The sequence below is a fragment of the Chiloscyllium plagiosum genome, unplaced genomic scaffold (genome assembly GCF_037043375.1).
Source record: "Chiloscyllium plagiosum isolate Xiang-an unplaced genomic scaffold, Cpla_swu_hap1 HiC_scaffold_9, whole genome shotgun sequence".
Lineage (NCBI taxonomy): Eukaryota > Metazoa > Chordata > Chondrichthyes > Orectolobiformes > Hemiscylliidae > Chiloscyllium > Chiloscyllium plagiosum.
In genome coordinates this window covers 44,394,405-44,421,057 of record NW_028270147.1, presented here as the reverse complement: position 1 = coordinate 44,421,057, position 26,653 = coordinate 44,394,405, and the positions used below count along the sequence as shown (strand labels likewise).

Below are 26,653 nucleotides of genomic sequence, written 5' to 3'. Positions count from 1 at the left end.
TTAAACTTGAAAAAGTCAAGTTAGATCACATGGGATTCAGGGAGAACTTGCCAATTGGATACAGAATTGGCTTGAAGGTAAGAGACAGGTGGTGATGGAGGGTGTTTTTTAGTCTGGAGGCTTGTATGCCACATGGTTCGGTAGTGGGTCCACATTGTTTGTCATTTACGTAAGCGATTTGGATGAGAATATAGATGGCATGGTTAGTAAGCTTGTCGATGACACCAAAATTGGTGGTATAGTGGACAGTGAAGAATGTTATCTAATAGTACAGAGAGATCTTGATCAATTGGGTCAATGGGCTGAGGAGTAGCAGATGGAGTTTAATTTGGATAAATGTGTTGTATTTTGGTAAAACAAACAAGGATGGGACTCGCACAATTAATGATAAGGCCCTGGGTAGTATTGTAGAACAGAGAGACCTGGGAGTTCGGGAATGTAATTCTTTGAAATGTGTGACACAGGTAGACAGGGTGGTTAAGATGTTTAGCATGCTTGCCTTCATTGCTCAGACCTTTTGAGTATAGGAGTTGGGATGCCATGTTGAGGTTGTACAGGACATTGGTAAGGCCTTTTCTGGAGTAATGTGTGCATTTCTGGTTGCCCTGCTATGGGAAGGATATTATTGAATTGGGAGAGGTTCAGAAGAGATTTACCAGGAAGTTTGCTGGGAATGGGGGGTTTGAGTTAGAAGGAGAGGCTGGGTAGGCTGGGAATTTTTTCACTGTGTAGGAGATTGAGGGTGACTTTTATAATGGTTTGTAAAATTATGAATAGCATAGATAAGATGAATAGCAAGGGTCTTCTCTCCCCCCCCCCCCCCCCCCCCCCCCCCCAGGGTGGGGGATTCAAAACTAGGGGTCATATTTTTAAGGTGAGGGGAGAAAGTTTTAAAAAAGGACTTGAGGGGCTACTTTTATTTTTACAGTGTTTCATATGTGGGAGACATCGCACACGTCTCCACTGGCTACATCTGCAGGAAGTGCACCCAACTCCAGCTCCTTGAAAACTGTTAGGGAATTGGAGCTGGAGCTGGCTGAACTATGGATCATTCGGGAGGCTGAGGGGGTAATTGAGAGGAGTTACCGGGAGTTGGTCACTCCTAAGGCTCAGGACAAGGATAGATGGGTTACAGTTAGGGGGAAGGAAAGGGGACAGACAGACAGACAGACAGTGCAGAACTCCCATGTGGACATTCCCCTCAGCAATAAGTATACCATTTTGGATACTGCTGGGGGTGGGATGACCTACCAGAGGAAAGCCACAGCAGTCATTTCTCTGGCACTGAGCCTGATACTGTGGCAAAGAAAGGAAGGGGGCAGAATAGAAAAGTACTCGTGGTAGGGGACGTGATAGTTAGGGGAATCGACAGGAGATTTTGTGGTCAGGATCAGGATTCCCGGAAGGTATGTTGCCTCCCTGGTGCCAGGGTCTGGGACGTCTCCGATCGGGTGTATAAGGTTCTAAAAGGGGAGGGCGAACAGCCAGAAATCATGTTACATATTGGCACTAATGATATAGCCAGAAAAAGGATTGAGGATATAAAAAGTGATTTCAGGGAGTTAGGATGGATGCTGCAAAGCAGGACGAACAGAGTAGTGTTCTCTAGTTTACTACCGGTGTCACGAGATAGCGAGGCGAGGAACAGGGAGCGGGCGCAGCTTAACATGTGGCTGCGCAGCTGGTGTATGAGGGAGGCTTCAGATATGTAGATAATTGGGATGCCTTCTGGGGAAAGTGGGACGGGTTGTATCTGAACTGGAAGGGGACCAACGTCCTGGGTGGAAGATTTGCTCGAGTAGTTCGAGAGGGTTTAAACTAGTACGGCAGGGTGGTGGGAACCTGAGCTGTATACCGGAGGTGAGAGTTGATGCAGATGAGGCAGTAGCAAGAGGTAGACCAGCTAGTGGGAAGGATTTTCCTGGGAAGGAACCAAGGGATCAGTTAAAGTGTGTTTGCTTTAACGCAAGGAGTATCAGGAATAAAAGTGATGAACTTAGAGTATGGATCAGTACCTGGTGCTATGATGTTGTGGCCATGACGGAAACATGGGTTTCTCAGGGGCAGGAATGGTTGCTGGATGTTCCAGGTTTAGAGCATTTAAAAAGAATAGTGAGGGGGGGAAAAAGAGGAGGGGGTGTAGCACTACTAATCACAGCTACAGAAGCTTCCATTGTCGAGGAAGATCCGCCTACCAAGTCAGTATGGGTGGAAATTAGGAACAGCAAGGGAGCAGTCACCTCGTTAGGGGTTTACTACAGGCCCCCCAATAGCAGCAGGGAGATTGAAGAAAGCATAGGTCAGCAGATTTTGGAAAAGTGTGGACGTAGTAGGGTTGTTGTAACGGGTGACTTTAACTTTCCCAGTATTGATTGGAACCTCCTTTGGGCAGAAGATTTGAATGGAGCTGTTTTTGTGAGGTGTGTTCAGGAGGGTTTCCTAACTCAGTACGTTGACAGGCCGATGAGGGGAGAGGCCATTCTAGCCTTGGTGCTCGGAAACGAGCCGGGGCAGGTATCAGATCTTGTGGTGGGAGAGCATTTTGGTGATAGTGACCACAACTGCCTCACATTCTACATAGCTATGGAGAAGGAGAGGATTAGGCAAAATGGGAGGATATTTAATTGGGGAAGAGGAAACTATGATGTGATTAGACATGAGTTAGGAAGCATGAACTGGGAGCAATTGTTCCATGGTAAAGGCACTATAGACATGTGGAGACTGTTTAAGGAACAGTTGTTGCGAGTGATGAATAAATATGTCCCTGTGAGACAGGCAAGAAGGGGTAAGATAAAGGAACCTTGGATGACGAGAGCGGTGGAGCTTCTCGTCAAAAGGAAGAAGGTAGCTTACGTAAGGTGGAGGAAACTAGGGTCAAGCTCAGCTCTGGAGGATTACAGGCAGGCGAGGAAGGAGCTCAAAAAGGGTATGAGGAGAGCCAGGAAGGGGCACAAGAAAGGCTTGGCAGAACGGATTAGGGAGAACACAAAGACATTTTACACTTATGTGAGGAATAAGAGAATGGTCAAAGAAAGAGTAGGGCCGATCAGGGATAGAATAGGGAACTTGTGTGTGAAGTCTGAGGAGGTAGGGGAAGCCCTAAATGAGTTTTTTGCTTCTGTCTTTATGAAAGAAACAAACTTTGTAGTGAATGAAACCTTTGAAGAGCAGGTGTGCATGCTGGAGTGGATAGAGATAGAGGAAGCTGATGTGCTGAAAATTTTGTCAAACATTAAGATTGACAAGTCGCCAGGCCCGGACCAGATTTGTCCTCAGCTGCTTTGGGAAACAAGAAATGCAATTGCTTTGCCACTTGTGAAGATCTTTGCATCCTCGCTCTCCACTGGAGTCGTATCTGAGGACTGGAGAGAGGCATATATAATTCCTCTCTTCAAGAAAGGAAATAGGGAAATCCCTGGCAATTACAGACCGTAATTACTTGCCGTCTGCAAGGTGTTGGAAAGGATTCTGAGGGATAGGATTTATGACCATCTGGAAGAGCATGGCTTGATTAAATGCAGTCAATACGGCTTTGTGAGGGGCAGGTCATGCCTCACAAACCTTATCGAGTTCTTTGAAGATGTGACTAGAAAAGTTGATGAGGGTCGAGCTGTGGATCTAGTGTATATGGATTTCAGCAAGGCATTTGATAAGGTTCTCCATGGTAGGCTCATTCAGAAGGTCAGGAGGAATGGGATACAGGGGAACTTAGCTGTCTGGATACAGAATTGGCTGGCCAACAGAAGACAGCGAGTGGTAATAGAAGGAAAATATTCTGCCTGGAAGTCAGTGGTGAGTGGTGTTCCACAGGGCTCTGTCCTTGGGCCTCTACTTTTTGTAATTTTTATTAATGACTTGGATGAAGGGATTGAAGGATGGGTCAGCAAGTTTGCAGACGACACAAAGGTTGGAGGTGTCGTTGACAGTATAGAGGGCTGTTGTAGGCTGCAGCAGGACATTGACAGGATGCAGAGATGGGCTGAGAGGTGGCAGATGGAGTTCAACCGAGATAAATGCGAGGTGATGCATTTTGGAAGGTCGAATTTGAAAGCTGAGTACAGGATTAAGGATAGGATTCTTGGCAGTGTGGAGGAACAGAGGGATCTTGGTGTGCAGGTACATAGATCCCTTAAAATGGCCACCCAAGTGGACAGGGTTGTTAAGAAAGCATACGGTGTTTTGACTTTCATTAACAAGGGGATTGAGTTTAAGAGTCATGAGATCTTGTTGCAGCTCTATAAAACTTTGGTTAGACCACACTTGGAATACTGCGTCTAGTTCTGGTCGCCCTATTATAGGAAAGATGTGGATGCTTTGGAGAAGGTTTAGAGGAGGTTTACCAGGATGCTGCCTGGACTGGAGGGCTTATCTTCTGAAGAGAGGTTGACTGAGCTCGGACATTTTTCATTGGAGAAAAGGAGGAGGAGAGGGGACCTAATTGAGGTATACAAGATGATGAGAGGCATTGATAGAGTCAATAGCCAGAAACTATTTCCCAGGGCAGAAATGGCTAACATGAGGGGTTATAGTTTTAAGCTGGTTGGAGGAAAGTATAGAGGGGATGTCAGAGGCGGGTTCTTTACACAGAGTTGTGAGAGCATGGAATGCGTTGCCAACAGCAGTTGTGGAAGCAAGCTCATTGGGGATATTTAAGAGACTGCTGGACATGCACATGGTCACAGAAATTTGAGGGTGCATACATGAGGATCAATGATCGGCACAACATCGTGGGCTGGAGGGCCTGTTCTGTGCTGTACTGTTCTATGTTCTATATGTGGAATGAACTGCTTGAGGAAATGATGGATTCAGGTACAATTATAACATTTAAAAGGCATTTGGATATGCGCATGAATAGGAAGGATTTGGAAGGATATGGGCCAAATGTAGGCAAGGGTGGCTAGTTTAGTTTAGGAACATGGTATGGACTAGTTGAACCAAAGGGTCTGTTTCCATGCTATATAACTCTGACTCTAGGGTAGCTTTTATTAGAACATCAATTAGCAGGCTTTGAAGGAAATAAGTGAGAATATATTCTGAATCAGTTATTTGGTAAGGGGTATCCCTGAAGATTAACATGTATCTCTTAAAGATTTGTGTGTTTTTGTTTTGAAGATGCTGAGTGTCACTGGGCAGACACAGTTGCCAATCGGAGGAGGAAGACTTTCTGCAGCAAAGTGGAAGGATATGGGAGCATCTGCAGCTGTAAGGATCCAGCACCGATTGAATTTAACCCTGAGCCTGTAAGTTTGCTTCTCTTTTAACTGCTTTGTTCCCTGATGTTTTCACCATTTTTAGTCAATCTTTCAGTTGGTTCCATGCAATTGTTATGCATGAAATGGACTTTCTTAGATGACTACCTCAATTACTGCTGGTCTCGATGGGATTGGTCAGATTTTTTTTCAGTGAGTTGCTGGTAATCTTGACTTGTTGGATTGCCTGATCAGCATCAGTGGTTGTCTTAGCAAATACTTTCATTCAAAACTCTTGAGAAATTCCCTGTAATATATGTCATCAGATAGTCATTGTTTGAATAGGTAGGTGCGACAGTGGATTAAAACAGTGACTTAACTGAAAACAGAACTGCCATCAATGCATGAGCTGTTACTGTTTCACATTTCATCTAACTTGGAGCAATTTTGTCTTTCACGCTTTCTCTTTTTTTTCTATCATCTCTTTCTCTTGCCTTTGTGTTTTAAAGGAAGCATATCCATAATCTAACAACTCTGGGAATCCAGAAGAAATTTGTCAGCATGACCCTGAACCCTCCACCCTGATGTTACAGTTGGTTTAAACATAGTTCTTGAACTTTTCCATTGTTTTTACCAGATGCCTATCTTCAGATCAGTTTCATGATGTTTGCTTAGCCTGTGATAATCTTGCAGCAAGTACAGTTCCTCAGTTATTTTTCTCTTGTTCCCATCAAGTGAACTCTGTGAAGACAAATTGAGCTCCACTGATGGCCAGCTCTGCTGTTGTAATTTACAGCCTTGGACTTTGAATTGCTACACTATACTAGTTTCAAGACTTCATGAAATATTTCGGCAGTGTGTTGTAGCATTAGCAAAAAGAGTGTAATTTATATGTTGCTAAAATATCAAGTTTTAATCATGCTTCATGTGGCAGCATAAAAGAAGGTAAATGCTAAAAGAGAGCCTTGCCAGACCAAGTTATTTCTCTGGCAATGTCAGAATGGCATTGAGCCTGACCTAACAGCAGGTCAGCTACAGGGTGTGTTTGTGGCAAGAGATCGGGTGACTAATCCATGCTTTCTGTTATTGAGACACACATAAACAATAAGAAAGTGATGTAAGATTGATTTATTCAGGTAAAACATGAGCATTTGGAAATCAAGAGGGGAATTGATAATTTTAATACAAGCTAAAATATCACAACTGTTGCAGATTACCATCTGGTGAAATTTGAATTCCAGTTTACTTCAGTACTTGAAGTAAATTTGAATGTTATGCTTTATTTTCACAGTTAAAAGATAACAAAGTTTATGATGTTCCGGTGGCGGTGATAGCTGGTAACAGACCTAACTACCTTTACAGGTGAGATGTGAGGTTCAACATATGGATAACAATGTTACTTTTGGATATACAGCAAGTCTGCAACGTGAGGTATTACACCTTTTTTGTATGCTTATTGAATGAATGGTGTTTTGTTGTACCGTTCTTTCATATTCCATTCAAGGTCAAAGTTGGTAATTGCTTTTTGCAAAGTAAAGCTAATATCCTGGGGAAACAAACGTTTGTATCTATTTTTGTAGAATCATTTGACTTGTTTTTCACGCTGCAATAGTAAAAATTGATCTTTACTGAAATAGTTTCCTGGCAAGAAATTACCTTGATCAGCTCTGAACATAAGACCATAAGACATAGGAGCGGAAGTAAGGCCATTCGGCCCATTGAGTCCACTCCGCCATTCAATCATGGCTGATGGGCATTTCAACTCCACTTACCCGCATTCTCCCCGTAGCCCTTAATTCCTTGTGACATCAAGAATTTATCAATTTCTGCCTTGAAGACATTTAGCATCCCAGCCTCCACTGCACTCTGTGGCAATGAATTCCAAAGGCCCACCACACTCTGGCTGAAGAAATGTCTCCGCATTTCTGTTCTGAATTTACCCCCTCTAATTCTAAGGCTGTGTCCACGGGTCCTAGTCTCCTCGCCTAACGGAAACAATTTCCTAGCGTCCACCCTCTCCAAGCAATGTATTATCTTGTAAGTTTCTATTAGATCTCTCCTTAATCTCCTAAACTCCAATGAATATAATCCCAGGATCCTCAGTCGTTCCTCATATGTTAGACCTACCATTCCAGGGATCATCCGTGTGAATCTCTGCTGGACACGCATCAGTGCCAGTATGTCCTTCCTGAGGTGTGGGGACCAAAACTGGACACAGTACTCCAAATGGGGCCTAACCAGAGCTTTATAAAGTCTCAGTAGCACAACGGTGCTTTTATATTCCAACCCTCTTGAGATAATTGACAGCATTGCATTCGCTTTCTTAATCATGGACTCAACCTGCATGTTTACCTTTAGAGAATCCTCAACTAGCACTCCCAGATCCCTCTGTACTTTGGCTTTACGAATTTTCTCACCGTTTAGAAAGTAGTCCATGCTTGTATTCTTTTTTCCAAAGTGCAAGACCTCGCATTTGCTCACATTGAATTCCATCAGTCATTTCCTGGACCACTCTTCCAAACTGTCTAGATCCTTCTACAGCCTACCCACTTCCTCAGTACTACCTGCCTGTCCACCTAACTTTGTATCATCGGCAAACTTCGCTAGAATGCCCCCAGTGCCTTCATCCAGGTCATTAATATATAATGTGAACAGCTGCGGCCCCAACACTGAACCCTGCGGGACACTGCTTGTCACCGGCTGCCATTCCAAAAAATAACCTTTTATCCCAACTCTCTGCCTTCTGTCAGTCAGCCAATCCTCAATCCATACCAGTAGCTCACCTTGAACACCATGGGCCCTCACCTTGCTCAGCAGTCTCCCGTGTGGCACCTTAGCAAAGGCCTTTTGGAAGTCTAGGTAGACCACATCCACTGCGTTTCCCCGGTCTAACCTACTTGTCACCTCTTCAAAGAACTCCAACAGGTTTGTCGGGCACGACCTCCCCTTACTAAATCCATGTTGACTTGTTCTAATCCGACCCTGCTCTTCCAAGAATTTAGAAACCTCATCCTTAATGATGGATTCTAGAATTTTACCAACAACCGAGGTTAGGCTAATTGGCCTATAATTTTCCTCCGCCCTTGAGCCCCGCCCCTCCAACCGCCACCAGGACAGAACCCCACTGGTCCTCACCTACCACCCCACCAATCTCCACATACAGCGTATCATCCGCCGTCATTTCCGCCACCTCCAAACGGACCCCACCACCAGGGATATATTTCCCTCCCCTCCCCTATCAGCGTTCTGTAAAGACCATTCCCTCCGTGACTCCCTCGTTAGATCCAAACCCCCCACCAACCCAACCTCCACTCCCGGCACCTTCCCCTGCAACCGCAGGAGGTGTAAGACTTGCGCCCACACCTCCCCCCTCACTTCCCTCCAAGGCCCCAAAGGAAACTTCCATATCCGCCAGAAATTCACCTGCACCTCTACACACATTATCTATTGCATCCGCTGCACCCGATGTGGCCTCCTCTATATTGGGGAGACAGGCCACCTACTTGCAGAGCGCTTCAGAGAACACCTCTGGGACACCCGGACCAACCAACCCAACCACCCTGTGGCCCAACACTTCAACTCCCCCTCCCACTCCACCAAGGATATGCAGGTCTTTGGACTCCTCCACCGCCAGACCACAACAACATGACGGTTGGAGGAAGAGCGCCTCATCTTCCGCCTGGGAACCCTCCAACCACAAGGGATGAACTCGGATTTCACCAGTTTCCTCATTTCCCCTCCCCCCACCTTGTCTCAGTCAAATCCCTCGAACTCAGCACCGCCCTCCTAACCTACAATCTTCTTCCTGACCTCTCCGCCCCCACCCCATTCTAACCTATCACCCTCACCTTGACCTCTTTCCACCTATCACATTTCCAACGCCCCTCCCCCAAGTCCCTCCTCCCTACCTTTTATCTTAGCCTGCTGAACACACTTTCCTCATTCCTGATGAAGGGCTTATGCCCGAAACGTCGATTCTCCTGTTCCTTGGATGTTGCCTGACCTGCTGTGCTTTACCAGCAACACATTTTCAGATATAATTTTCCATCTTTTGTCTTGATCCTTTCTTGAACAAGGGGGTTACAACAGCGATCTTCCAATCATTCGGGACTGTCCCTGACTCCAGTGACTTTTGAAAGATCTCAATCAACGCCTCCGCTATTTCCTCAGCCACCTCCCTCAGTACTCGAGGATGTAACCCATCAGGGCCAGGAGATTTATCAATTTTAAGACCTTTTAGCTTTTCTAGCACTTTCTCTTTTGTAATGGCAACCATACTCAACTCAGCCCCCTGACTCCCTTTAATTGTTGGGATATTACTCATGTCTTCCACTGTGAAGACTGATGCAAAGTACTTAAGTTCTCCTGCTATTTCCTTATCTCCCATCATTAGGCTTCCAGCATCAGTTTGAAGTGGCCCAATGTCTACTTTTGCCTGTCGTTTGTTTCTTATGTATTGAAAGAAACTTTTACTATCATTTCTAATATTACTGGCTAGCCTACCTTCATATTTGATCCTCTCCTTCCTTATTTCTCTCTTTGTTATCCTCTGTTTGTTTTTGTAACCTTCCCAATCTTCTGATTTCCCAGTGCTCTTGGCCACTTTATAGGATTTCTCTTTTTCTTTGATAGATTTCCTGACTTCCTTTGTCAGCCATGGCTGTCTAATCCCTCCCCGGATAATCTTTCTCTTCTTGGGGATGCATTACAACTTCCAAACAGCATTGTGAGCTTAGTTGGCATTGTCACTGGAACATGGATATGACGTTGGCTGTATATTGCAAGAAAAGTGTTCTCTTTGTTTTGAAATCAAGCACAATAGTAAACATAGGATCTGATAAAGAAATAAAAATCATTTGTGCAATTGAAAAATTCCAAAATGACTGAGACTGTCTAAAGCATACACAAATTGTCCACCTAGATTGTTATGTGCAAAAGCAAATGGAAATAAAGCCATCGTCTTATTTGTCACATCACTAATATAATTAGAATCCTTTGTACCCAGAGTACTTGTGGATATTGCATAGAATTCTACAAGGGTGCCTGAGCAAAGACTTGTGTAAACAATGTTTATTAAAGTTCTGCTTTCATCGTGATTCTCAGAAAACTACAAGATCTATTCATCAAAATGGTATCTGAATAAGTAATCTGGAAATAATTGCCTCTAATTAGGAGGCAAAAAGGCAATTTAGTAAGATTTTATACTGAATATTTTAATGGGGGTGGATTGGGAAGAACAATTTTCCCCACTTTGGATTCAAATATCAGGGGTCATCAAGTTAAAATTGCTGTAATAATTTTCTGTATGCAGCTCTGAATGCTTTGGCATGGGAAGTTGAGGCAGAGATTATTACTTTTTAAGGGAAAATAACAATTTGCATTAGAAGGAAGATTCAGGGAAATGGGAGTTTTTATGCATTGTTTTGGTGGAAAGCCAGGCACAGATGTTTGCCTTTTGTGCTGTAAACTTCAATGGGTCGAAGTAAATGGTAAGAAATAATTTTCCATTTATTGATCTCTTTATATGCCTATAAATAATTTATTTACTGACCTAATGAAGAGCTGATAAGCATTAATAACCAGTCTGGAATCCAACATTTATTTTCCTGCAGAATGTTGCGTTCACTGCTGTCTGCTCAGGGTGTGAACCCAGAAATGATTGTTGTCTTCATAGATGGTTACTATGAGGTGAGATGTTATTAGATTTTTAAAACTTATCTGTACAAAAAGCAAATCCTATTACTAAACGTGAAATAACTGTGTTATAACTGGGCTAAATTATCTGTAATAGTGATTTGGGTGACATTGTAGAAGATAACTATTATTACACTTAATCTGTTAGGTGAAAATACAAATAAAACAAAATCATCATATAGTTTGTCACATCAATGAAACTATATGATTTGAATCCTATTTGGAAGGATAAACCCATGGGTTAAAAATTGAATATTTGTTTGTTCCTGTTTGGCAAACAGGTATTTGTATCTCCTCTAATCCAGAGCTATTTCCTCAATGTGTAGTTCATAGTGTCTCCACAAATATTATTCATGTTTTTGTACCTTTTTTTTTGGTCGGTGTATGGAATGAGCTGCCAGAGGAAGTGGTGGAGGCTGGTACAATTGCAACATTTATGAGGCATTTAGATGGGTATATGAATAGGAAGGGTTTAGAGGGATATGGGCTGGGTGCTGGCAGGTGGGACTAGACTGGGTTGGGATAACTGGTTGGACCGAAGGGTCTCTTTCCATGCTGTACATCTCTATGACTCTATTTAACAGAGAATGACTTATGATAGACCTACAAACATTTCTACTTGCTTTCCTGTTCTTTGGAAAGTGCTTGGATGTTGATATCCTGGCCAACAGCTAACAGGAGGGAGAGACAAAGATCAGCGTTCTTTCAAATCACACTTATTTCTGGACTGTTGGGCTATTCAAGCATACAAGGGGGCAGGAGAGAAAAGAAAGCTATTCTGTCAAGCCTGCTATATTATGATGGCCTCATACTGACAATAGACAATAGGTGCAGGAGTAGGCCATTCAGCCTTTCGAGCCTGCACCGCCATTCAATATGATCATGGCTGATCATTCCTAATCAGTATCCTCTTCCTGCCTTATCTCCATAACTCTTGATTCCACTATCTTTGAGAGCTCTATCCAACTCTTTCTTAAATGAATCCAGAGACTGGGCCTCCACTGCCCTCTGGGGCAGAGCATTCCACACAGCCACCACTCTCTGGGTGAAGAAGTTTCTCCTCATCTCTGTACTAAATGGTCTACCCTGTATTTTTAAGCTGTGTCCTCTGGTTCGGCACTCACCCATCAGCGGAAACATGTTTCTGCTGCCAGAGTGTCCAATCCTTTCATAATCTTATATGTCTCAATCAGATCCCCTCTGTCTTCTAAACTCAAGGGTATACATTCCTGAAGAAGGGCTTATGCCCGAAACGTCGATTCTCCTGTTCCCTGGATGCTGCCTGACCTGCTGCGCTGTTCCAGCAACACATTTTCAGCTCTGATCTCCAGCATCTGCAGACCTCACTTTCTCCTCAAGGGTATACAAGCCCAGTCGCTTCAGTCTTTGTGTAAGGTAATCCCGCCATTCCAGGAATTGACCTCGTGAACCTACACTGCGCTCCCTCAATAGCCAGAATGTTTTTCCTTAAATTTGGAGACCAGAGCTGCACACAGTACTCCAGGTGTGGTCTCACCAGGGCCCTGTACAGCTGCAGGAGCACCTCTTTGCTTTTATTTTTTTTTTGTCTTTTTTTCTTCTTTTTTTTCTCCCCACACTACCACCTAAGTGCGGTAGTGCTTATTTTATCCCCAGCACCCATGGTGTGTGTGTGCAGGTGTGAGACACAGTGAAAGACACAAAGTGCACCAATCTTTATTCAATTTCCACCACCAGGAAGATTGGAAAACACCCGGGTGGCCAGTGACAAACACTCCTCTTTGCTTCTATACTCAATTCCTCTTGTTATGAAGGCCAGCATGCTATTAGCCTTCTTCACTACCTGCTGTACCTGCATGCTTGCCTTCATTGACTGGTGTACAAGAACACCCAGATCTCTCTGTACTGTCCCTTTACCTAAATTGATTCCATTGAGGTAGTAATCTGCCTTCCTGTTCTTGCCACCAAAGTGGATAACCATACATTTATCCACATTAAACTGCATCTGCCATGCATCTGCCCACTAAACTAACTTGTCCAGGTCACCCTGTAATCTCCTAACATCCTCATCACATTTCACCCTGCCACCCAGCTTTGTATCATCAGCAAATTTGCTAATGTTATTGCTGATACCATCTTCTACATCATTAACATATATTGTAAAAAGCTGCGGTCCCAGCACAGATCCCTGCGGTACCCCACTGGTCACTGCCTGCCATTCCGAAATGGAGCCGTTTATCACTACCCTTTGTTTCCTATCAGCCAACCAATTTTTAATCCAATCTAGTACTTTGCCCCCAATACCATGCGCCCTAATTTTACTCACTAACTACCTGTGTGGGACTTTATCAAAAGCTTTCTGAAAGTCCAGGTACACTACATATACTGGATCTCCCTCGTCCATCTTCAGAGTTACATCCTCAAAAAATTCAAGAAGATTAGTCAAGCATGATTTCCCATTCATAAATCCATGCTGACTCTCCTATCCTGTTACTACTATTCAGATGTGCCGTAATTTCATCCTTTATAATAGACTCCAGCATCTTTCCCACCACTGAGGTCAGACTAACTGGTCTATAATTTCCTGCCTTCTCTCTCCCACCTTTCTTAAAAAGTGGCACAACGTTAGCCACCCTCCAATCTGAAGGAACTGATCCCGAATCTATCGAACTCTGGAAAATAATCACCAACGCATCCACGATTTCCCGAGCCACCTCCTTCAGTACCTTGGGATGTAGACCATCAGGCCCCGGAGACTTATCAACCTTCAGACCTAACAGTCTCTCCAACACCAAATCCTGGCAACTATAAATTCCCTTAAGTTCAGATCCTTCAGCCACTGTTACCTCAGGGAGATTGCTTGTATCTTCCCCAGTGAACACAGATCTGAAGTACCCATTTAATTCTTCTGCCATTTCTTTGTTCCCCGTAATATATTCCCCTGTTTCTGTCTTCAAGGGCCCAATTTTAGTCCGAACCATTTTTTTGCCTTGCACATACCTAAAAAAGCTTTTACTATCCTTCTTTATATTATTGGCCAGTTTACCTTCGTACCTCATTTTTCCTCTGCGTATTTCCTTCTTAGTAATCCTCTGTTGCTCTTTAAAAGCTTCCCAGTCCTCAGTTTTCCCACTTATCTTTGCTATGTTATACTTTTCCTCTTTTAACTTTATATGTTTCTTAACTTCCCTCGTCAGCCACGGCCACCCATGCCTCCTCCTGGGATCTTTCTTCCTTTTAGGAATGAACTGATCCTGCAACTTCTGCATTATACACAGAAATATCCGCCATTGTTCCTCCACAGTCATCCCTGCTAAGGTATTGCACCATTGAACTTTGGCCAGCTCCTCCCTCATAGTTCCATTGTTCCCTTTATTCAACAGAAGTACTGTCACTTCCGACTGTACCCTCTCCCTCTCAAATTGCAGATTGAAGCTTAATGTATTATGGTCCCTACTTCCCAATGGCTCCTTCACTTCGAGGTCTCTGACCAATTCTGGTTCGTTGCACAATACCAGATCCAGAATTGCCTTCTCCCTGGTCGGCTCCAGCACCAACTGCTCTAAGAATCCATCTCTGAGGCACTCCACAAAGTCTCTTTCTTGAGGTCCAATACCATCCTGATTCTCCCAGTCGACTGCATGTTAAAATCCCCCATAACAACCGTAGTAACATCTTTGCGACAGGCCAATTTCAGCTCCTGATTCAACTTACATCCGACATCCAGACTACTGTTTGGGGGCCTGTAGGTGACTCCCAAGAGGGTCTTTTTACCCTTAGTATTTCGCAGCTCTATCCACACTGACTCTACATCCCCTGACTCTAGGTCCCCCCGCGCAAGGGACTGAATATACTCCCTTACCAACAAGGCCACCCCACCCCCTCTGCTCTTCAGTCTGTCCTTACAATAGCATGTGTAGCCTTGAATATTCATTTCCCAGGCCCTGTCCACCTGAAGCCATGTCTCAGTTATCCCCACAATATTGTATCTGCCAGTTTCCAAAAGAGCCTCAAGCTCATCCATCTTATGTCTAATGCTTTGTGCATTCATGTATAGTATTTTTAATTTGTTACTGCTCTCACCCCTCCCATCAACTCCTATTTCACTCAACCTTACAGCATGATGCCTTTCCAAGTTTTCTGCCTCATTGATACAGTTGTCTTTCTTGACTTCTCTTGGTTCTAACTTTCCCTTCAATTTCCTTTTTAAACATCCAGTTTGTCCCCTCCCCCCCGCTACTTAGTTTAAATGTAGCAGTGTTGCAGTAGAAAACCTGCCTGCCAGAATGCTGGTCCCTAACCTATTAAGGTGCAAACCGTCTCTCTTGTAGAATTTATGCTTACCACAAAATATACCCCAGTGATCCAAGAACTTAAATCCTTGCTTCCTGCACCAGTTCCCCAACCACACATTCAAGTCCATTATCTTCCTGTTTCTGGCCTCACCAGCCCGAGGAACTGGAAACAAACTGGAGATAACCACCTTGGACATCCTGCTTTTCAGCCTTCTTCCTAGTTCTCCGAAGTCCCGCAGTAGTATGTTCCTCCTCTTCTTCCCGACATCATTTGTGCCGACATGTACCACCACCTCTGGCTCTTCACCCTCGTCCTTGAGGATTTCTTGCACTCTGTCTGCGATGTCTTTCACCCTGGCACCAGGAAGGCAACACACCATCCTTAAGTCCCGTCTGCTGCCACAAAAACCCCGGTCAGTTCCTCTCCCGATGGAGTCCCCTATTACCACGGCTCTGTGCGATGTCCGACTCTTCCACTCTGCCTCTGCGCCAACTTTTGATTGACAGACCTGGCTGCCTTGCGAACTGGCAGTGTCATCAGTCTCTACTGTTTCCAAAAGCTTCAACTTGTTCCTGACAGGTACTTCTCACGGGGTCTCTTGCACCTGTCTCCTCTCTGCCTTCCTCCTGAGGAACTTTACACCCAACATCACCACAGGCATGTGACATCTAGAGAGAGAGAGAGAGAGACAAACTAAAGGGGGGAAAAAAAAGGAAAAATAAAACTCTTAAAAATTCTTCTGTCTTGGAATCTAAAGAAATGGTAGAGAATGAGACCGCTGAAAGAACAGCAAGAAATCTTGACCACACAGGGTAGTGAGGGTACACAGAAGTAGGAGAGAGAGTATTATGAAACAAATCAATAAAGAAAATCAAGGAGTGGGAAATGCCAACAGCTAGAGGTGGAAGAGCACAGATATTTGAGGGTTGAGAAAATTTAGAATGGTGAAGCAATGGGGGATTTGTATAGACAAATGAGAATTTGAGGTTGGAGATGTTGGAGACTACCGGTGATTGAAATCTGGAATGTAATACCTCACTGTGGTGAAGGCAGGCTCAGGTGAGGCATTCAAGAGGGAATTGAATTGTTCTCAGAAAATCAAGATTGTGCAGGATTATGTCAAGAAGGCAGGGAAATGTTGCATTTGGACAGTGGGTACAAACAGGTTGGGCCGAATGGCCTCCAATTCTCCAACTGTTCTATGATTCTATAATTCTGAAGACCACATTCAAGCCTTAAAAAAATGTGTTCTTAAAATGATTTGCTACTTTTGTGTATATTCAAATCTGTTTCACGGTTTTACTGAATACTTTTCTTGATCAGGAGCCAATGGATGTGGTGGAGCTCTTTGGCCTTAAAGGCATTCAACACACACCCATTAGTATTAAGAATGCTCGAGTCTCTCAGGTATGAATTTCACGTTTCTGTAATCTGGCTGGCTTCTGGGTTTTACCACATTATCTTTACCACACGTGCTAGCAACGGGTGGCTAGAATTCTTTTTCTCAGTAATACTGTTGTCTGATTGATAGCTTAAAGGTCAAAAGACTTATCTAGAAGTTACAAATATAAAAGTTGGTTTATATCAGTAACTAATGTCCATTTGATGAATTTGAACAAAAGTTTTAAATGAGCATTTAAATTGCATTTGGAATAGAATAATTTTTCATGGATGAAGTAGTCACAGTGATTTTCAAAAAAAATGACTGTTGAATTCTGAATAACATAAATCTAAGCAGGGGTAGGCTATTTGGGCCGTTGAGTCTGCTCTGCAATTCAGTATGACCATGTCTGATCCTCTATCTCATTGCCAGATTCCTGATTTCTCCCCAGACCCTTGCATGCCTTTTAATATCTAAAACATTATCTATCTCTTTCTTGAATGTATTCAGTGACTTGGCCTCCTGTGGTATAGAATTCCACAGGTTCCCTAAGCTTCAAATGAAAGCAATTATCCTCATTTCAGTCCTAATTGGCCTACTTTATATCCCGAGACTGACATAAGACAGAGAGTTTTATGGTCCCCTAACAACATATTTGAAGGCAAAAGGTTATTAAATTCTTGGTAGGTTTCCTGCCTCCTTGAACCTAATTTGATCCATTTCCAATTTTACTGGATGTTGGTGGAAGAGGTTTACAGAACCTACCTGTTCTGGCCCCATTTGACGTATTTTGCTTTGGTTTCCACAAAATAGTCTGTCACTGAAATACAAATGTGCTATGTTGCAGATTTTCTTTTAACAATAAAACAGAAGTTTATTAACCAAAAGTAATGAACATCAAACAGAATAAAACCAAGTTTTTTTTACTTGGAACAGAAATTTTGAAGACTTCTAAATACCCCGAAAAATATAATTCTGTTCTAAAACAAATTCCCAAAAAGAAAAATTCTTGTCTCAATACTCAAACACCCTTCACGTATAACTGAGACACTTACCTTAAGACAATGGTGGTATTAGGAAATTATGACTTTAATTTCTTGACTGGAACCGCTGATAGCTTCTTCTTGGAGCTGTCATATATCTGAGCACAAGCGTACTTGGCATCAAGTTACATCTATAGGATTTTATCCCAACGCTTCTAGTTTGGGGCCATCTCTAACTTCTTACTTTATAATAACCTAGTTTTTCTATAATATTCCAATCTCAGGAGCACTACTGTATATGACCGGAAGTCTCTTCCTTTTTAAAACAAAATCAAAGTCTAGAAGTTTCTGACAGATCTTAAAGCAAAATGGTTTACCTTGCCAGATGTAAAATATCGCAAGGTGAACAAAAGCCTGTTGGTGCTGCCAAACTCTGTCTCAAACTACTGTAATGAAATCACTGTGGCTAAAGAAATACTTTAACTATTCAGTTGCACACAAAACCAATATGTCATAGGATAGGTAGGGCATGTTATGCGAACCTTGCATGACCAGGAATGTTATGACATTTGATCAGAAAAAAAAAATAAATGTACATTGGGTCTAGGAGGATGGGAACTGATAATGTCCTTGAACTATATAAGGAAAGTAGGAAAGAGCCTAAATAAGGAATTAGAGCTACAAGAGATCATGAAATGTTGTGAGCAAACAGGATTAAGGAGAATCCCAAGGTTTTTTATATATACAGAAAAAGCAAGAGGGTAGCCATTGAAAGGCTTGGCCCACTCAAGGACCAAGGAGGGAATCAATGCGTGGAGCCAGAAGAGGTAGGTGAGGTCCTAAATGAATACTTTTTTTCGGTATTCACCAAAGAGAAGGAATTGGTGCAGGCTGATCTCTGGGAGGGGAATGTCGAGTTTCGAAGCCGAGTTTCTGTTGAAAAGGAAGAGGTGTTGTGTGTCTTAAAAAGTATTAAGGTAGATTAGTTCCTGGGTCCTGATGGGTTCTATCCCAGAATATTTAGGGAGGCAAGAGAACAGATTGCTGGAGCATTGACAGACATCTTTGTATCCTCTTTGGCCACAGGTGAGGTCCCAGAAGACTAGAGAATAGCCAATGTTGTCCCATTGTTTAAGAAGGGTAGCAGAGATAATCCTGGAAGTTATAGGCATGTGAGTTTCATGGTGCTGGTAGATTAACTATTGGAAAAGATTCTCTGGGACAAGACCTAAACACATTTAGAAGCAATGGACTTATTAGCAATAGACAGCATGGTTTTGAGGCAAGATCGTGCCTCATGATCTCGATTGAGTTTTTTGAGAAGGTGACGAAGATGATTGAGGGAAAAGCAATTGGTGTTGTCTACATGGACTTTAGTAAAGTTTTTGACAAGGTCCCTCATGGCAAACCTGTACAAAAGGGGAAGTCACATGGTATCAAGGGTGAGCTGGCAAGATGAATACAGAACTGGCTTAGCCATAGGAGACAGAGGGTAGCAGTGGAAGAATGCTTTTTGGAATGGAGGGATGTGACTAGTGCTGTTCCAAAGGGACCAGTGCTGGGACTTCTGCTTACCATGATCCTCATAAATGGTTTGGAGGAAAACATAGATGGTCTCATTGGTAAGTTTGCAGATGATACAAAGATTGGTGGAGTTGTGGATCGTGAGGATGATTGTCAGAGGATACAGCAAGATATAGATCAGATGGAGGCATGAGCAGGAAAATAGCAGATGGAGGTTAGTCTGGACAAATATGAGTGATGCATTTTGAAAGTGGAAGTTAAGTATAGGAGAATTGATATGCAGAGAGATCTGGGTGTGCAGGTCCACAGAGCACTGAAAGTGGTGGGCAGTTAGGTACATAGAAAACATAGAACATAGAAAAATACAGCTCAGTACAGGCCCTTTGGCCCTCGATGTTGCGCCGATCCAAGCCCACCTAACCTACACTAGCCCACTATCCTCCATATGCCTATCCAATGCCCGTTTAAATGTCCATAAAGAGGGACAGTCCACCACTGCTACTGGCAGGGCATTCCATGAACTCACGACTCGCTGAGTAAAGAATCTACCCCTGACATCTGTCCTATACCTACCACCCCTTAATTTAAAGCTATGCCCCCTCGGAATAGCTGACTCCATACGTGGAAAAGGTTCTTGTGGTCAACCCTATCTAAATCCCTAATCATCTTGTACACCTCTATCAAGTCACCCCTACACCTTCTTTTCTCCAATGAAAACAGCCCCAAGTGCCTCAGCCTTTCCTCATACGATCTTCCTACCATACCAGGCAACATACTGGTAAACCTCCTCTGCACCCGTTCCAGTGCCTCCACATCCTTCCTATAGTATGGTGACCAAAAGTGCACACAATACTCCAGATGCGGCCGCACCAGAGTCTTGTACAACTGCAACATGACCTCAGGACTCCGGAACTCAATTCCTCTACCAATAAAAGCCAGTACGCCATATGCCTTCTTCACAGCACTATTTACCTGGGTGGCAACTTTCAGAGACCTGTGTACATGGACACCAAGATCCCTCTGCTCATCCATGATATCAAGTATCTGACCATTAGTCCAGTACCCCATCTTCTTGTTACTCCTACCAAAGTGAATCACTTCACACTTACCTACATTGAACTCCATTTGCCACCTTTCTGCCCAGCTCTGCAGCTTTTCTATATTCCCCTGTAACCTGACACATCCTTCCTCACTGTCAACAACTCCACCGACTTTCGTATCATCCGCAAACTTGCTCACCCATCCTTCTAGCCCCTCCTCCAGGTCATTTATAAAAATGACAAACAGCAATGGTCCCAAAACAGATCCTTGTGGAACACCGCTAGTAACTGCACTCCAAGATGAACCTTTACCATCAACTACTACCCTCTGTCTTCTTCCAGCCATCCAATTCCTAATCCAAACCTCCAACTCACCCTCAATGCCATACCTCCGTATTTTTTGCAGTAGCCTACCATGGGGAGCCTTATCAAATGCCTTACTAAAATCCATATACACCACATCTACCGCTTTACCCTCATCTACCTCCTTAGTCACCTTCTCAAAGAATTCAATAAGGTTTGTGAGGCACGACCTGCCCTTCACAAAACCATGCTGACTATTCTTGATCACATTATTCCTATTCAAATGTTCATAAATCCTATCCATTACAATTCTCTCTAAGACTTTGCCCACAACAGAACTGAGACTCACCGGCCTATAGTTACTAGGGTTATCCCTACTCCCCATCTTGAACAAGGGAACCACATTTGCTATCCTCCAGTCTTCTGGCACTATTCCTGTAGACAACGAGGACATAAACATCAAGGCCAATGGCTCTGCAATCTCCTCCCTTGCTTCCCAGAGAATCCTAGGATTAAATGCCATCAGGCCCAGGGGACTTATCTATTTTCACCCTTTCCAGAATTTCCAACACCTCTTCCCTACATACCTCAAAGCCATCCATTCTAATTAATTGTGACTCAGTATTCACATCGGCAACAATGTCCTGTTCCTGAGTGAATACTGACGAAAAGTATTCATTCAGTGTCTCCCCAATCTCTTCAGCCTCCACATGCAACTTCCCACTACTATCCTTGACTGGACCTATTCCTACCCTAGTCATTCTTTTATTCCTGACATACCTATAGAAAGCCTTAGGGCTTTCCCTAATCCTACCAACTAAGGACTTTTCATGTCCCCTCCTTGCTGCTCTTAGCTCTCTCTTCAGATCCTTCCTGGCTACCTTATAACTCTCAATCGCCCCAATTGAACCTTCATGCCTCATCTTTACATAGGCCGCCCTCTTCCCTTTAACAAGGGATTCCAATTCCTTATTAAACCACTGCTCCCTCACATGACCCTTTCCTTCCTCCTAAGGTAGGAGAAAGTGAGGACTGCAGATGCTGGAGATCAGAGATGAAAATGTGTTGCTGGAAAGGCGCAGCAGGCCAGGCAGCATCCAAGGAGCAGGCGAATCGACGTTTTGGGCATGAGCTCTTCTTCAGGTATTCCTGAAGAAGAGCTCATGCCCGAAACGTTGATTCTCCTGCTCCTTGGATGCTGCCTGACCTGTTGCGCTTTTCCAGCAACACGTTTTCAACAATTAGGTAAGGTAGTAAAGAAAAAGGGCAGTTGTCATGGTTGCCTTTATTGGAAGGGGCATTGGGTATAAGGAGAAGGTGAGGAGTGCAAATGCTGGAGATCGGAGTCGAAACGCGTGGTGCTGGAAAAGCCCAATAAATCAGGCAGTATCCGAGGAGCAGGAGAATCGATGTTTCGGGCATAAGCCTTCATCAGGAATGTGATGAAGGGCTTATGCCTGAAACGTGAATTCTTCTACTCCTTGGATGCTGCCTGACCTGCTATGCTTTTCCAGCGCTACCCTTTTCAACCCTGCATTCAGTATAAGGATAGACACGTTATGCTGCAGCTTTATGGAACTTTTGTTAGGCCACACTTCAAATGTTGTGTACAGTTCTGGTCACCACATTACCAGAAGGATGTGGATGCTTTGGAGAGGATACAGAGAAGTTTACCAGAATGTTCCCTGGTATGGGGGATTTTAGCTATGACAAAAGATTGGATAGACTGGGCTTGTTTTCACTGGAACACAGGAGGTTGAGAGGCGACCTCCTAAAAGTTTATAAGATTGTGAATGGGCATGGATAGAGTGGAAAGTATGAGGCTTTTTCCCAGGGTGGAAAGGTCAATTACTAGGGGACACAGTTTCAAGGTGTGAGGAGGGGACGTTTAAAAGGGATGTGCGAGGCAAGTTTTTCGCAGCGTGGTGAGTGCTGGAACACGTTGCCAGAGGAGGTGATGAATGCAGACAATTCAAGAAGCACCTGGATAAATACATGAATAGGAAGGAATGGAGAGATGCAGCTCATGTAAATGTAGACAGTTTTAGTATGGAAGGGCAAAACGTGGTGGTGTAGGCTGGGAGGGCTGAAGGGCTGTATTTTTCTTTTTCTTCTTTGTCATGGACCCAAAATTAAAATAAATACTGTATCGCAATATAGATTATTTACAAAGTTTGTGAGAAGATTTGTAGCTTGGGTGCTCGTTGTTGTGGTTCTGTTCGCTGAGCTGGGAATTTATGTTGCAGACGTTTCGTCCCCTGTCTAGGTAACATTCTCAGTCCTTGGGAGCCTCCTGTGAAGCGCTTCTGTGATCTTTTCTCCGGCATTTATAGTGGTATAAACCATTGGGGGCCCTAGGGGGCCCAAATGGGGATACCCGACTCGAGCAGGAAAGTCGGAGGGGATGCCTCCAACACTGGCCTCTTGTCGCGATCTGGAGCTACTTCATCTTTCACATGATGTTAACACCATGAGTCCCCCTTCCCTTCAGTACCTACTGCAACAGCCTGGCCCTATAGAATTGGATTCTTTGGCTTGGTAGTCTGGTTGTGGTCCCAGCAGTGGGACTCCGGTGCTTCTGGCTGATCAGACAATCAACATCCTTCAGCTTAGGAAGCTTATTTAAAAAAATGTTGCTCTTGGTTATCTTTGATATTACTTCTGTCCAGCCAGGGTTTCTGTATCCATTACCTGCATCATTTAAACTATCAGTGATTTGAAATATTACAAATTCAAAAAAACATTTATTAATTGTATCACTTCAGTATTATTATCTCTTTTTGTATATACAGCACTACAAAGCCAGTTTGACTGCTACATTCAATTTACACCCGGTAAGCAATGAAATACGTATGAGTTTGCTCTCTTTTTAAAAATGAGAAATGGTGTATTTCCCTTCTATTAATATTTCAGCAGTGCTGTTTAACATTTCATTTGTATTTAAGGAATTAGTTTTCGTCAACTGTTGGCCTTTAATAAACGACAAAACCGTAGAAGTGTGCACCATATCTAGGCAAACTCTTCTCTTCTGTTCAATGGACTCTATGCTCCATCGCCTTACTACATTAAGAATAGAATCATCACTCTCTCAGTACTTTTAAATTGATGATCTCTCATCATCTAATCACTGAATTCTGAGATTTTTTAAAAAAATTAATTAAAACACTGAGGCTGAGATTTGGTGCTCTGGACTCTAAGTGATGGGATGGACTTTTTCAGAGGCTGATTCCTCAGCCCACGATGAGGGAGCATGCTGGATCACACTGCAAGCAGCTACTTAAGAGCAGACGGTGCGTTTCTTGGCAAATCACAAACCTTTATAGTGAAGCTGCCTCACCAAAGAATTGCTGGCAGCTTCAGGCTCCTAGAGATTGTTGCTGGAGGCACAAGTGCCAGGGAATCCAGTGGTGAGAAGGAAGGTAGTTTTCCTTTGCGCCTCAGTGACTTGGGGTGTCGCAGATAAGTGCGGTGATCCCAACCTGGCAGGCTGGCTGCCTCCTGGTAAGAAATATCCTTGCCTAACAAAAATTGGTCTGCATCATTCTTGAACACATTCAATGTCTCCAGCTTCACCGCCTTCTGAGGCAGAGAGTTTCAAAGTCACTTGACCATTTTCTTGTCAGCTCTGTCTTGAACCCCCTAATTTTAAAACTATGCCCCTGAAGTTCAGGACTCACTTACAAATGGAAAAACTATTTCCATGTCCAATTTGTCAAGACCATTCAGGATCTACACTTCATTCAAGTCACCCCTCATTCTTCTACACTTCAGTAGGAGCAAATCCAGCCCATCCAATGTGTCTTCATGAGACATCTCAATCATTTCTAGTTATCAATCCAGTAAATCTCATCTGAAGCACCAACAGCGCATTTGTGTCCTCCTTGAAATAGCAAGACTAAAACAGTCCACTGGATTTTGGGTTTATGATCTCAGCAAACCCCATTTATAATTGAAGCAAGAAACTCTGGGAAGGTGGGTAATCGGGTTAGTGACAGTTTTAAATCCTTAAAGGATGTTGATTGACCACTTTTAGACCCTGAAAGGTCTAATTGGTGACAAGTCAATGGTCTCCAATGGACCTTCTCACTCTACATGTGATTCCTGAGCTAGTGAGAAGAGGACAAATAACTTTCCAGGGCCAACTCATCCAATTATTGCTATTCTTACCACTTTCCAGGGAGGGATAATAACATCTGTCATTTTCAAATCTGTATATCTTCTTGGCCTTGTTTGCAACATGGATATACTCGAACCAAATTAAATTCCCTCATTGCAATGGTTCGTTTGTGCTGTATGGTCTGTGTGCATGTGCCTTTCTATAGTAATGGCCCAAATTTCTACACTCTCCTCTGTGGCATAACCAGAGCTGGGTAGTTTCATGAACCTGCAAGAGAACTTTCAGTGAACCATATTTTTAAGCCATTAGATAATTATACTTATTCAAAACATACTCCTATTCTTTGTTTTTCCATATCACCTTACACTTGTCCAATTAATTTTATACCGTTTTTGCCTATTTGCCTGTTCTGCATTATCTGCTCTCCACTGTGTTGTGCCCTACAGTGTCTAGTAACAATTGCATCACAGAGCACAGAAACAGACCCTTCCATCTAACTCATCCATGCTGATGAGGTATCCTAAACTGAAATAGTTTCATTTGCCTGTGTTTAGCCTATTTCCCTCTAAACCCTTCCTGTTCATGTACCTATCCAAATGTCTTTTAAATCTTATAAATGTACCCTCCTCTACCACTTCCTCTGGTAGCTTGTTCCATACACACACCACCCTCTGTGTGAAAAAGTTCCTCCTCAGCTCCCTTTTAAATCTTTCACCTCTCACCTTAAACCTATGCTTTCTAGTTCTGAACTTCCCCCACTCCGGGGGTGGAGGGAAAGGTGGTGAGGTGGGAAGACCTTGTGATTTTATAAAGCTCTGTAAGGTCAGCCCACTCCAGAGGAAATAGATCCTCTTCTATCCAGCCTCTCCTTATAACTCAGACCCTCCAGTCCCGGCAACATCCTTGTAAATTTTTATGCACCCTTTTCAGTTTCACAACTTCCTTCCTATACCAGGGCGACCAGATTTGTATGCATTATTCTAAAAGTGGCTTTACAATATCTTGTTCAGACGAAACATAATGTTCCAATTCACATACTCAGTACTCTGACCGATAAAGGCAAGCGTGCCAAATGCACTCTTCAACACCTTGTCTATCTGCGACACCACTTTGAAGGAACTATGCACCTGCACCCTTAGGTCTCTCTGTTTCATAATATTCCTCAGGGCTACCATTAAATGTATAAATCCTGATCTGGTTTGTCTTACTAAAATGCAATACATTGCATTTGTCTAATCTGACCACCCCAGCCGACCCATTGTCTCAGCCTGCTTCTGCCCCACTGATTTCATCTCCGCATACCTCAGTACTGTCTTATCCCCCTAGTCTAGGAACTCCCCACATATGTTTGGGACACCACCAATTGCCCCCCAAAGCCTCATCTTCACCATGGAGATCCAGTCCCTCTACACCTCCATCTGCCATGACCAGGGCCTCCAAGCCCTCAGTTTCTTCCTCTTCCGATGTCCCCACCAGTACACTTCCAATGACACTCTTAATCTCATGGCTGAACTGGTCCTCACCCTCAACAATTTCTCTTTCGAATATTCCCATTTCCTCCAGACGATAGGGGTAGCCATGGGCACCCGGATGGGCCCCAGCTATGCCTGTCACTTTGTCGACTATGTAGAACAGTTTATCTTCCGGAGTTACACCGGCACCACTCCCCACCTTTTCCTCCGCTACACTGATGACTGCATCGGTGCCATCTTGTTCTCCCAGGAGAAGGTTGAACAGTTCATCAGCTTCACCAACACATTCCACTCCGTTAAAAATCTCACAACACCAGGTTATAGTCCAACAGATTTAATTGGAAGCACTAGCTTTCGGAGCGCCGCTCCTTCATTAGGTGGTTGTTGCTCCGAAAGCTAGTGCTTCCAATTAAACCTGTTGAACTATAACCTTGTGTTGTGTGATTTTTAACTTTGTCCACCCCAGTCCAACACCAGCAACTCCAAATCATGACATTCCAGTCTGACCTTAAATTCACCTGGACCACCTCTGACATCTCTTTCCCCCCCCCCCCCCCCCCCCTTTCCTGGACCTCTCCATCTCTATCAACAGTGACCAACTCAACACTGACATTTTCCACATTACACCACCTCCCACCCTGCCTCCTGCAAAAATGCTATCCTTTATTCCCAATT

General features: G+C 43.6%; 1 protein-coding gene across 2 annotated transcripts in view; it reads left to right on the top strand.

Annotated features, from left to right (window-relative positions):
- The window catches only part of pomgnt1 (protein O-linked mannose N-acetylglucosaminyltransferase 1 (beta 1,2-)), a 71,682-nt gene that overhangs the window by 27,033 nt on the left and 17,996 nt on the right, over positions 1-26,653 (top strand). For both annotated transcript variants that reach the window (XM_043699155.2, XM_043699154.2), the window contains exons 8-12: positions 5,113-5,240; positions 6,481-6,551; positions 10,802-10,877; positions 16,482-16,565; positions 23,182-23,223. In XM_043699155.2, the coding sequence (XP_043555090.1) occupies positions 5,113-5,240; positions 6,481-6,551; positions 10,802-10,877; positions 16,482-16,565; positions 23,182-23,223 (401 nt within the window). The remainder of the gene's footprint in view (positions 1-5,112; positions 5,241-6,480; positions 6,552-10,801; positions 10,878-16,481; positions 16,566-23,181; positions 23,224-26,653) is intronic.